Consider the following 14,035-nt stretch of genomic DNA (forward strand, 5'->3'; position numbering starts at 1 on the left):
TGCTGAGGACAAAGTAAACTTCATTGCTGTCTAGAACCATCCGAAGCACTTCTTCACCCTTGTAGCGTGCCATCATTCAAATGCACAGAAAAAGTGAGTAAATTCTATGATGAAGCTTGACGTTTTATGCCATTTCTCAGGGGTATGCACATAATTATCTGGGTCACCTCAAATTATTTCCATACGAACAGTGCGCTCAGTGCGAGGCGGAATCACATTAGCTATAATGAGGTGAGGAACCGCTCCTTACTTTCATACCGATTACATACAAAGAGATTATTTGTTTTTCGGCTTAAATTGTTTCATTTAAATGGAGACATTTCAAGCTTTCTATTCATATATTCTATTCGCTGAGATTCAGGTTGTTTTATTTACGTGTCTGTGAAGACAGGTGAGAGAGAGAGAAGACAGCGAGCGCACGCTGTCTGCTTTTTTTTATTTTACTAAAGCACTGCGTTTTGTTGTTATTATGAGTGTACAGAAATAAAACTAGACCCTTAACAGATTCAAATGATATATTGCTCTTACCTGTATGATCAAAACAGAGTAATTTAAGCTCATTTCGGCGTTATCAGGAGAAGATGCCACAAAACGCACCGTCGCGTTCGTTGACCCCTGAGGGTTAATATAAATGGGACTAGGGCATTATAAGACAGCAACCGATGGTTTATCTTTCGTCTTTATGAGTACAGATTGAATAAACACAATGTAATTTTGGTCAAAGATAGCGACATAACATGAACAGAAGGTAGATGATTTTCTAATTTAGTATTGCCATTTATGTGTTTAAAGGTATGCCCAGTTGTAAAAACATAATTAAAAATTGCACAAATACTGGAGGACAAGTGCTAGTTAATGTATGGAGCTACATTAGCTTTTAGTGTTATCAGTCAATGGCAGAGGTAGAAAGTACTTAAATAGATTTTTCAGGTATCTGTACCATAATGAGTGAGTATAATGAGCCTTTCAGTCAGGAATGTGGCTGAGAGGGAATTACTGCAATGCAATGCAATGCAAATGTTCGTCATCTGAGTGGCGTTTTTCCTCTGAGGACAAAGCAAACTTAGTCTGCAACGATCCGAAGCGCTTCTTCACCCGCGTAACGTGCCGTCATCCAAACGCGCAGAAAAAGTAAGTAAATTCTATGAGCTTGACATTTTACCTGGCTCACCTCAGATTATTTCCATCAGAACAGTGCACTCAGTGCGAGACAGGATCACATTAGCTATAATGAGGTGAGACGACAAACTGTTTCGACTTGAATTGTTTCATTTAAATAAAGACATTTCAAGCTTTCTATGCATATATTTCTCATGTTTTTGAGGCAAGTATTCACTGAGATTCAGGTTGTTTTATTTACATGTCTGTGAAGACAGGTGACAGAGACGATAGAAGATAAGAAGACAAGATAAGATAAAATAAGATGAACTTTATTAATCCCAGCAGCGTGGAAATTCATTTGTTATGACAGCGCACAGAAATGACAGAGTATAAAGGCAGAAAACCAAGTGTTCATGCAGAAATATCAAAAAATGATCAAATTTAAAGTATTTACCAAAGTGTATAGCAGAAGCAAAAGCGTGTAATGTGACAAAGTTAAAATTAGCAATATAATACAGGCTATACTTTATAGTCCCTGAGCGGTTTGGGGCTGATACTGTCTGGTCCTGCAGCTTTCCTGCTTTTCAGCCGCCTCATTGACAGAGAGCGTCCACTGTCTGCTTTCTTTATTTTACAAAAGCACAGCGTTTTGTTATTATGAGTAGAGGTCGACCGATATAGGGTTTTCTCTGGCCGATGGCGATATTTAGAAATCAGGGCAGCCGATGGCCGATATATGATGCAGATTCTTTTGGCCGATTTGTTTGGCCAATTTTAATTTTCCCCCTTCATCTCACAAGGTATAAAAGTGCCCAGGAATAAAAAGTGTATTATTGTTATATTTGTAGTATTTTTTGTCCTTGCTTTTTCTGCTCCCAGGTATTGTACTTGGCCTTCCATGATGTTGGCTGAATGAAATACTGCCATACTGGGTTAAATTTCTTTTCAGCCATCAGACTAATCATAAAAAAAACAAACAAACAAAAAAACCAAAAAAAAACCCAAGAAGATTTGTCATTTTAAACTCACTTTTTCTATAATTACATTATTCCATGCACATCACAATCCTAATATGTTTTGGATCCTTATGTTTGTTGACAGACACTGCTATAATTCAAAGGGCCATAGTCTAAGAATATGTGTAAACAACCAATATATGCAACAAGTCATTTGCATGTCAAAGTAGAAACGAGCAGTTCAGACAAAACTTCAGGCTAAAACATGCACATTTCCTCATTAAAAGTGTATTTTTTGGTGGGAGCATCGTGCCCGTGTTGCGTGTGTCAGACGCACAGACACCTTTATTGAGGAAAGTTATCCTGCGTGTTTTAGCAAGAATATTCGTCTGCTTTCAGATTTGTTGCACACATGGCGGTCAGCGTCAATTCTAATACGCTACAATGTAATTACGTGTTGGAAACGAATGGTTTTCAACGGCCATCAATAGCTGAAGCCGTGTGTATGCGACTATAATAATTTAGCCGCTGGGCTTGTTAGCATGTTTTGGTACCCGTGTCTACAGCCTAAACTACAGCTCACTAACAATACAGACCAGACAATCGCTCTCCAAAAGTAGCTTCATATTCAACCAATGAAATGTATAAGGCTAAATTAAAAACGAAAGATAAGTACTTTCTTACCGTTTCTGGACAGTTTTCAGCTCACTAAACACCGGTGGTGATAACCTGCTTGTCACAACACGTCTTCACGTGTTCCACAACAACGCTAAACAGGTCGCAGATATGCCTGCCTATAAATCGGCCTAATGTGCAGTGAAATGGGCCAATGCCGATTAATTAAAAATGTGCAAAAAAATCAGCCGATTAATCGGTTCAGCTGATAGATCGGTCGACCTCTAATTATGAGTGTATACAAATAAAACTAGACCCTTTACAGATTTGATTGATACACTGCTCTTATCTATATGATCAAAACTAAGTAATTTAAATTAATTTGGCGTACTCAGGAGAAGATCCTTTACTTTTTTACTTTTACTTGAGTAAAAGAGTTGAGTTAATACTTCTACTTTTACACACAAGTATCTGTACTTCTACTTAGGTATAGAATATGAGTACTTTTTCCACCTCTGGTCAATGGTATGTGCAACGGTAGTAACTTCGGGAAATGTCATGTCTGTTATTTGTTTAAAATGCTTTGTCTAATTTTTAGTTAGCTAAGTAACAACTGTTCATAACGCATTTCAAATTGCTTATATGAAAGTCACAGCATGTAAATATGGTTTATACAGTATCACGGCGTACATTTTTTTCCTAGATACCAAGGCAGACTGTTGAACTATTGCTACATAGACAGACCACAGGGGTGTTTTTAATTACAAATGTTGTATGGGTAATGGTGTCATTAAACTCTTTTTGGGGCCATAAAAAAGCGTCAGGCCGGAATTTCTAATTTTTAATTCTACCACATTCAGACGGCAGTTGTTATATGCTGTTACCAGGCAACTGACGTTTATCATTATGTTCTGCCTTCTTGGATGCAATTCAGTCACTCTTCATGCTAACATAGGTCAGACTCAATTTCAGTCATTACACGCAGGACCAATAATTACCCATAGATTCACTGTTGACAGCAACGCTAACCCTAATAAAATGGCACAGTGATTGCCATGAAAAAAATAGAATGGCACAGCACATCAAAAAGGTTGCCTACCCCTGGTCTGTGACGATTATGAGGGCCATAATACTGCATTATCAATCCTTGGTTGACCAAGCTAGAAAATGACTGTTAATGTGCAAACCACACCCCTGATTCCTGCTCGATGTGCATAGTTGTTGATTTAAGATATGCTAACTTGAGCTGTCAGAGTTTGCACTGTACTTCATTTTCCTTAAGTTACCCATAGAAATTTTTGATGGCTTTTACTGTCTGTATGTTTCATGTTTCTATTGCTTGCAAATGATGTACTGTCCCCTCATTATGCCATTTTTCCAGGTGCCAGTAAAAGCAAGTGAAAACAGTGTTTTTTGATTTTTAAAGACAAAACCATAGTTACATGAAATATTTTTTTTGTATTTTATTTATTTTTTTGTAAATTTAATGACTATTCAAATATTCATCATACCTAATGTTCCTGGCCATACCTAAACATCAGGCGAACTACAATCAGTTCCTAGGTCAAAAGCGCAGGTGTTAAGACTGTTGTATTACCTGCTGCTGCTCGGCCATGGAGTGAATGGAGCTGAAGGAGGGATGTGTATGTGTGTGCTGGCTGGTCATGGCTGGCTCAGCGAGGGAGAAGCCCTGGGCAGTGGAGGAGGAGGAGGAGGAGGAGGAGGAGGAGGAGGAGGTGGGCGGACATCCTGAGCTGCTTACACCTGAGGAGGGAGGGAGAGATAGAGAGATCATTAGATGAAAACCACATCATTCGAATCTGTTTCTTGTCTCTGTCTTTTGGTACAACCCACAAACTTTGGCTCATGTCCATCACATCACATCATTATTATTTTCCGTACTGGCCATTAATGAATTGTGAAGAACCAGTATGGACGCAAGGTTAAGGTTACTTTTGCTGTCTTCCATAGGTAAAATTTATTTGGATTTAGAGAAGTTGCTGCACAGACATAAAATTAAAACAATTTCATACAAATACAAACTACCTAAAATTATACAGATTGCCCATGCCAAAAACAATTACAATCATAATGGACAGATATCTGTCCAAAACCCCCTACCCAACACCCTGCACATAGATATGACATCAATATTAACAATTGTCACAAGGTCTCCACACCCCCTTGTTCATGACCACAAAACCATTCATTAATTAGTTTGACTGATTAATGGACAAAAGAATGTTTATAATGATTATGCTTTCACAGGGGAACCCTACACCTCCTCCCTACACCTCATCATGACATACTTAGAATTCAGCACATAAAAAGAGTTAGAGAAAATCCTACAGGTCTACTGAATAATTGACTGCTCAAAAATTACCTGGAGGGTAAGGGGTGTGGATCTGGAACTTTCTTTGTCGCCTTGACGAGGCTGAGAATTTTTGAGCTTTAGATTTAACTGTAAGGTTAACAAACCAAGTTGTAAAGCAATAATGCAAAAAGACTCAATGGTAACAAAAACTAAATAAGCATTATATTCCTATAGACACTAAAGGCTTGAAGTCTCCCAAGGAATTGGAGTCACTCATGGATTTTAATGCAAACATTTGTGTTAAAACCAAGCATCTGCAGCTCATGTCTAAGCTAGCATATGACTAAGCTAGAATAGAGAAGGAAGAAGAGGAAATTTATGGAGGAGATTTATTTTGAGTCTCACTAGACCCTCTAGTGGCTGAAAAGAAAGATATTAGAATTCCCTCATCATTGTTGGCACTTTCACCACATTTAAATGTGTCATTTAGTCATGAATGAGCTTTCCACAACAGGAGAGACATACTAATTAAATAAAGCTTTGTCATGAGCAATAAGAATCCTGTTCAACAACAAGCAACATTCATGTTCTTACCTTTGGTTGCACTAAAGTAAAAAATAACTAAATAAATAAATGAAAACAAATAAATAGTCAAAAACAGCTAAAGGTAGGAATGTGACTGGTATTGTATGAAATCAATATCTTTTCTGTGCACCCATGTGCAAAACCTATGACTGAACAGGCTGACAATACCACAAAACCAGAGCTGTTAAAGCAGGTTATTCTGGGCCTATGGCTAAAGACCATTAGATTACCAAACTTAGATTTAGAAAATGAGTAAAAAAGTGTGTAATGCAAAAACTCTTGAGATCTATGAACAATACTACTTGTTTCGGGTATACACCTGTTAAATCCATTCAACAGCTTAGAACCCCTGGTTTGAAGTACATGTGTTAAGATTCCAGGTAATCTAATCAGTCATTGGAACTGTTGAGGTGCTCTGGGTCCTGGCCTGCTTGCAAATATGACACCGCTAGAGAAAAAGAATATCTGCCTGGTACTGAGAAATATGCATCGTCTCTTTAAAAGACTGAGATGCACTCACAGCACTTCCTCAATCTGGCATCCCCCTGCTTGTGCTACCATTGGTTGAGGCCCCCTCTTTCTCTGTCAGCTGATTCGCTGCCGGTATCTAAGGGCAGGCTGGCGAGCACTCTATAAATAAACCCAGTGCTGTCTCAGCAACCAACCTACAATACTCATTAGCTACTTCTCTCTCTCCCCTCTTCTGCTTCTCCACTGCTAAGCAAGTAGCTTCCAATAGCAGGTCTGGCTCTCAACTCTGACATACTCTCCCCTAGCAACTAAACGCACCCTACCAGCCCTCTCTCCTCCCCATTTCATCATGCTTTATGCTTTCTCAAAAATCTCTTTACCTCTGAAACTACTATTCTCCTATTCATCCCGAAATCATATATACATCCCTGCATCCCTTACTGCAAACCTTCCCTTCTTCAGGTGATTTGCCAATAGGCCTCAGTTTGAGGCATTTCCCTTTTCTACTGACTATCAATCTGCTTTTCAGTACAATGCAACAACATTTAGAATTACAGAGGATACTTACTCCAGGCTGTAGAGTAATTCAGTTTAGTCATAAACTTATGCTTCCTGCTGACAAGTTACTAGATGATGAAAAACAATAATGCACCAACTGTACCAGAGTCCATCAGAGTGACCGAAGAGTGAAAGAAATGTGGTTGTATTACCTGTAAAGTGACCAAATCTGTTTTAATCAAGAATGTGGTCACAACATGCTGAGTTAGAGACAAGTCCAGTCCAGAGACTGAGTGAGAGCCTAACAGAACAAAAGAGAGCTACTTGATATTATACTGTAGTTTTATCAAATGTAAACAAATAGAGTATAGACAACAAACTCATTCAAATCAGGTGTGGTACAGAAATTCAATGTGAGGCATTTAGTTCCTGAAAAAAAAAAAAAAAAAAAACATGTACTAAATCATCTGAAATGGACTGAAGTACATCCTTGTGAACAAATCTTAAGATTTTTTCAGCATTTGGAAGGCTTAAAAAAATATGGAGCTGAAGTTACCTTGAGCTTCATATCCACACACAAAAGTGGCACAGAAGTTGCACTCAAGTTTTGAACATGATAACAGCTACAGCAATCAAAGTATGGTTTAGTGAGTGTTAGTGAACTGTAAAGAGTATGATTGAGTGTCAAAGCATATTGGGGCTGTTCAAACCAAATGACCAGGCTGGACAACACATACACTTTGACAGAAACATTACAAACAAGTCTTGATTAAATTTTTTGTAGTGTGTCTGACAGAATTACTTCAGCATAAAGAGATTCAAAGAATTGATACAGTCTATAATCCACAGCACATACCAAATGGGTAATAAAAATAGTACATCACATAAGACTATCAAATGTCATCCACAGCATACTGCATGGAAAGTTTTCTTTTGAGATGATTGCTGATTGTTATGGTCTCAGGATGCCATTAGCTTTTTTACAGTCTTTTCAAAACCCACTTATAAGTGCAGCTGTATACCCGTTTTATCATCCATCCATCATCTTTACCCACTTATTCCTATTTAGGGTTAAAGGGATCTATCTTTGGGTGAAAGGCAGTGGTACACCCTGGACCAGTTGGCAGTCCATCGCAAGGCCACACATATAGATGAACAACCACACACGTTCCCACTCACTCTTGTTGGCAATTAAGAATCACCAATCCATCTGACTTTTGTATTTGGACTGTGGGAGGAAACCAGAGTACCCGGAGAAAAACCATGCAAGCATGGGGAGAACATGCAAACTCTGCACAGGAAGGCTGCGTTTCAAACCTTCTGCAACAGTGCTAACCACCAAGCCACTGTGCTGCCCTCGCTTTACAATATTACATGTAAACATTATATTTCAAATAAGCTTAAAAATAAGATACAGGCACACATATAAATACAGTCATTGTCATAGTCAGCTTTTACTTAAAGGTGTGAAATTAAGTCAAGATACTTCTGTGAAAATACGATCTTAATCAATGCAGCTATGCAGCTACACAGGCTAAATGAAAGTTTGCATTTTACCTTTGCTATATGCCTATCAATCCAAGCTGAAGTATGTTTTAGACTTGAAAACTGTTTTTTGGATTTTATGCGTGTAACCACAGCGCTATGAACTAGCCCAGTTACAAGAACACAAGTGACCCAGAACTAAATACTGTGCCTGAACACCTCTGGTGTAGACACACATGAACCCCTGTGGAGCTGCTGCCCTGCTAATGTCCCACTTGTACTATTCACCTTGTGTAGACAACGTGTAACTACATTTTATGACTGCGCAAACAAAAGGAAAAAGGAGACAGACAAAGAAGGAAACTTGAAAAACTAAAGAGTACCAGTACAGCTCTGCAGCCACTACAGTGGCTTAGTCTACCTTATTCCACCCTTTTAGTCCCTGATCAAATGATCCGGGACTTTAAAGTGGAGACAGACAGGAATGTCTGTTGCTCCTTAAGAGCACCAGACAGGAATGTCTGTTGCTCCTTAGGAGCACCAAACAGGAATGTCTGTTGCTCCTTAGGAGCACAATGTTTCTTGACACTTTCTGCCCCTTTCAGACAGCAGATGTTGACCGATGTCAGACTGTGGCTGTGAAGGATGAGGGTCACCTATTTAGAGATATCCTAAGGTCGGTATGATACGTGTGAATGTGTCAGTCTAAAAGGGCTATTAAGGGGCACTAATGGACTTATTATACAGAACACTAAGACAAGAGGCATATGTGTGCTTACAAACGGACATATGCAAAGCAACGGAATTCATTATGCTAAATTACCAATAATCAAAACATGTCCCACATGTAATGTCAGAAAGTTTTGCTGCTGACAAGCTGGACCACATAATATTTCAAGTGCAAAGAAACAACAAAATTATTAGTATATTTTTTTTAATATTCAACAATCTCAAATACTTTTAGTATGGAATTCTTAATTTTGACTATTGGACTTCCATAAGATTTGACCAAGATATGACTAAGAGCATGACTATGACTAGTGAGCGGATATTTTTACTGTCACAAAATATGTCAGTACTCTCAGGTAAACAAACTATAAATTGCTGCAAAACTATTTTGTATTACTTACTGAGTGACAGATGTTCTGCTTCCTATCTGTGATAGACTTGTACTGGCAGATAACATTAGCCATATTAGATTAATATATGGTACATTTCCATATTATCAGTTACTACTAGCTAAAATGAATACAGACTAATACTAGTATGCTGCAATAAATTCTTTCCTGAAAGCGACACTGAGGATTTATTGCAGCTAGCAATTGAGAAAGAGTTGCACTGTTGCAACAAGAGATGTCACCCGCTGTAAGGTGACATCTGATCATCTGTGTGTAAATTAAACTGTAGTTTCTTATAGCCAATCAACATACAGCAGACTGTTGACTGCAGTGACTACAGTCCATTTCTGCCCTGGCAAACATTGCTCTAATGATTTATATGAGGATATCCATTTTTAAACAAATTAAGTTGCAAATTTTCTAAACAACATGAAGGTTAAGGTCATCCTTTGACCTTAACTGTATTTTCCTTAACATTATAAAGGCAAAATACAATGCTACTTCCTGTTGTGTTGTATTGCTTTGGACGGTATAGTAACACTGCCTTTAGTAAAAGAGAGGTTGTTCTCAGCAAATGTTGGGACCACTAAACTACAGTGCTCTCCACAATTATTGGCAACCCTGTTTAAGATGTGGTAAAAGCTGCAAAATATATGTAGTTTTTATTGCAGAAGCATAATCTCACACAGAAATGGAAAAAAAACCCCTAACCTTTAAATAAAATAAATGTTTAAAAAAAAAAGAAAAAAAAAAAAATTGTTCTTATAAAAACAGCTGTTCCACAATTATTGACACCCCTAACAATTCCTATAAAAAAAAAAAAAAATGTAACAAGCATTTTTCTATTTTTTACTTTAGTTTTTAAAGATGATCACAGTATCTAGAAACTTTTAATTAATAATATTGACTTCCTGTTTCCCTGGGGTATAAATATGACATGACACAGAGTCCTGTTTCTCTTTCTTACTCTTCAACATGGTAAAGACAAGAGAACACTCTATTCAAGTGAGGCAGATGTGTGTCGACTTTCATAAGTCAGGCAATGGCTACAAGAAAATAGCCACTCGCCTAAACTTACCCATATCAACATTCAGAGGGATCATTAAGAAGTATAAAACAACTGGAACAGTGGCAAACAAGGATAGAAGAGGACCCAAGTTTATCTTGCCACCGCGCGCTGTGAGGAGGATGGTAGGAGAAGTTAAAAAAAATCTCCAAAGCTCACTGTTAGAGAACTGTGTCAAATAGTGGCATCATGGAGTCGCAATGTGTCCAGAGCAACCATCAGACGTTATCTACATGCCAACAAGCTGTTTGGAAGGCATGCAAGGAAAATGCCTTTTCTTACCTACTTACCTTTTTGTTTTTCACTGAATAATTGTACTTCAATTAAAGGTTGGATTTTTCTATTTTTTTCTGAATTTTGGTTCTATTTTTTTAAAAAGAAAATGAATTTATTAGAAGCTTAAAATCCAATCTTAATCAGGGGTGCCAATAATTGTGGAGGACACTGTGGTTGCATCTATTTTACCTTTAATCTACTTCTGCTGCAGAAAATATATACAGTGCATTCAGAAAGTATTCAGACCCCCTTAACTTTTGTGCAATTTTGTTAAATTGCAGCCTGATACTACAATTATTTAAATTCATTTTTTTCTTAATCTTCACTTAGTACCACATGACAAAATGAAAACAGAATTTTGTAAATTTATTAAAAAGGAAAAACTGAATTATCACATTTAAAATAAATATTCAGACACTTACTCAGTACTTTGGCAGCCATTACAGCCTCAATTTTTTTTTTTTTTTTTTTTTTTAGGTATGACACAAGCTCTGCACACTTGTATTGGGGGATTTTCTGCCCTTCTTCTTTGCAAATCTGTTCCCTCTCATGCTCAAGTCAGGTTGGATGGGCACCGTCGGTGGACTGCCATTTTCAGGACTCTCCAAAGATGTTTTACAGGACTAAAATCAGAGCTCTGGCTGGGCCACTTTAGAACTTGCAGAGTTGTCCCTAAACCATGTTGTACTGTTGGAAATTGAACCTTTGGCCCAGTCTGAGGTCCTGAGCACTGGTGAACATTCAGCTTTCCCTCAACCCTGACCAGTCTCCCAGTCCCTGCTGCTGAAAAATACCCTGACAGCATGATCCTGCCCCCACCATGGTTCCTCCAGACATAACGTTTAGAATTGAGGCCAAACAATTCTTTCATTAGACCAAAGAAACTTGTTTCTCACAGTCTGACAGTCCTTCAGGTGCTATTTGCAAACTCCAAGAAGGCTTTCACGAGTTTCGCACTGAGAAGCAGCTTTCATCAAGCCACTCCACCATAGAGCCCAGATCGGTGGAGGGCTGCAGTGAACTTTGTCCCATCTCCATACAGGATCTCTGGAGCTCAGTCAGTGACCATTGGGTTCTTGGATACCTTTCTTACTTTCTCCCACGACTGCTCAGTTCAGCAGAATTTTTATTGTAGCCTTCTCCAGCTCTGTGCCTTACAACAATCCTGCCTCTTAACTCTCCTGACAGTTTCTTTGACCTAATGGCTTGGTTTTTGCTCTGATATGCATTGCCAGGTGTGAGGCCTTCTATAGAGAGGTTTGTGCCTTTCCAAAACATGTGCAAGCAGTTTAATTTACTATAGGTAGACTCCAATCAAGGTGTAGAAAAATCTCAGGAAAGGATCAAGAGAAATGGTTAGAAATGCAATATTTAAGTTTTTCCTTTTTAATAAATTTACAAACTACTGGTGGTACTGAGTGTAGCTTGAGAAAAAAAATTAAACAATTACAGTTGAAAAAAAAAAACTGAAAAAGGTGAAAGGGGTCTGAATACTTTCAAAATGCACTGTCAGGACCTTTTCTGGACACAACAGAGAGATTAGGGGATTGAGGTTTAAATCAAAATTAAAACATGGCACCTATTAACATGAAATATGGACTGTACTCACTATCGACACAAAAAAGTACCATTTTCTCAGGACATGTTGGAAGAAGATGCAGTGCAGTAACATAAATAAAACTTAAATGACTGGCATAGCAATGATTCAACACAATTCAAATTACAGTGGAGAAAGCATATCTTCATGTAGACTACACAGGTGATAGCACTGAATGCATATTAATCAGTGAAATCCTTCACAAGAAGTCATTCACAGATACAAGATGAAAAAGTAAATAAGATAAAACATAAATCCCCAAAGGTAAATTCAGGTATAATCAAAATATAGACTTTATATAAAAAAACAAAAAAACAAATCAACATAGCATGGTGGCACAAAACAAACATCTTCACATCCTCCGAGGACAATGTTGATGTTTAGCAAGTAGTGTTATAAAATATCAACTCAAGTCAGAGAAGGATGGAATGATGTTTCCCCAGCAAAGTCATTCCAGTGCCTCCGTACCCTAAATACAGAGGTTTGGTAAATGGTTATACATTCGAATAGCGCTTTTCTACACTCAAGTGCACTCAAAGCACTTTTACACTATTGGGGCTTCACTATTAGCACTACTCGGCTCGACTTGACTCGGTTGTTTTGGGATTAGGGGATAGTACCTGATAGCAGTACCTCCTCGCCCAAGGTCCCAAGCAAGCTGAGCAAATATCAAACAGATCGCAGGGAGTTGGACAGGGAGTGACGTTACTGGAGTCACAAGCACTACATTCAACCACATCAGACATGAGAATTAAAAACCTGGCATTTTTAAAAAAAATGGTAACTGACCGTTTATTATCCATTTTTATACTCTTTCTACTCACTAAACAACACGATGGTCCTTCGTGGAGGTGCGGATGTTTCAGTTTTGTGCCATCGCACTATGATGGCCACGCCCACGTTGAGGTCTTTGTAATTGTAATTGTAATGGAAAATGACCTAAACTGAGTTGTGTCAAGTAGAGTAGAACTGAGTAGTTCTAAAACTGTGTAATAGAAAATGAGTATATTTGCCCATTCACCCATTCACACACAAACACTCATACACTGTTGGAACAACCACCATGGACAACTTGAGGTTCAGTGTCTTACTTAACAGAAGCCAGGGATCGAACAACCAACCCTTGGTTCATGGTTGACCTGCTCTACAAACTTTGTTTCTCAGTTTTAATCCTGGACTCTAAAAGTGATGAAAACAGGCTCAGGGAACATTAAAAGGTTTGAAATTTAGCTAGCAGCTAAAGCATGAAGCCTTACTGCTAAGATCAACTCTAGTTTGGCTGGATAGAGGAAGCCAGCGTAAAGGCTAGATGTGTAATGTGAGCATACTTCTTTGCCTGAAAGATGAGCTCAGTACAATCTCTAAAAACTGGCTGTTCATATAGAATGTGCCTTGTAGAAAGGTGAAGATTAGTTCATGACAGTCTTTAATTTTCTCTAATACTAAATATCACAGGACATGAACATTATTTTAGTAGGTTGAGACTCCTGCTATAAACCTTTTGGGTAATAATTGTACTCAGGTCTCATCTCTCTCCTTGTGCATTTAAATATATGAAGGCTCAGTGCTTCCCTTCCTCTTTGAAATCTTCAAAGTGTCTAACAAGTGTATTTCTTCAGATGTTTAGGCATACTTTTTATAACTCTGCTACTAAACAAAACAAGCAATTAGTCAGCAACATGGGACTTGATATGTACGTGTAGTTGTTTAACTCCTGATAGCTGATTTTGACATCAAATATGTTGATTTTGTGTGACAGAACAGCCTTACTCATTCTCACTGCCATTAAACTACATGTGGTCTGAAATATCAACCCCACATATTACTGTATAGAGAAATGTCTCTGTCCAGGCAAACTATAGGCACAATGCCTTCCCATTCATCAGGCATGTTTGGAACCTTCACACCCTCCTGAACTGACACTTACTGACACTGTAAGGTCAAAGGCGCTTC

General features: G+C 38.2%; 1 protein-coding gene across 3 annotated transcripts in view; it reads right to left on the reverse strand.

Annotated features, from left to right (window-relative positions):
• dyrk1b (dual-specificity tyrosine-(Y)-phosphorylation regulated kinase 1B) overlaps positions 1–14,035 on the reverse strand; it is a 79,026-nt gene that overhangs the window by 30,280 nt on the left and 34,711 nt on the right. For all 3 annotated transcript variants that reach the window (XM_026293725.2, XM_026293724.2, XM_026293723.2), the window contains exon 2: positions 4,270–4,436. In XM_026293725.2, the coding sequence (XP_026149510.1) occupies positions 4,270–4,436 (167 nt within the window). The remainder of the gene's footprint in view (positions 1–4,269; positions 4,437–14,035) is intronic.

This window comes from Mastacembelus armatus, chromosome 16 (assembly GCF_900324485.2).
Source record: "Mastacembelus armatus chromosome 16, fMasArm1.2, whole genome shotgun sequence".
NCBI lineage: Eukaryota > Metazoa > Chordata > Actinopteri > Synbranchiformes > Mastacembelidae > Mastacembelus > Mastacembelus armatus.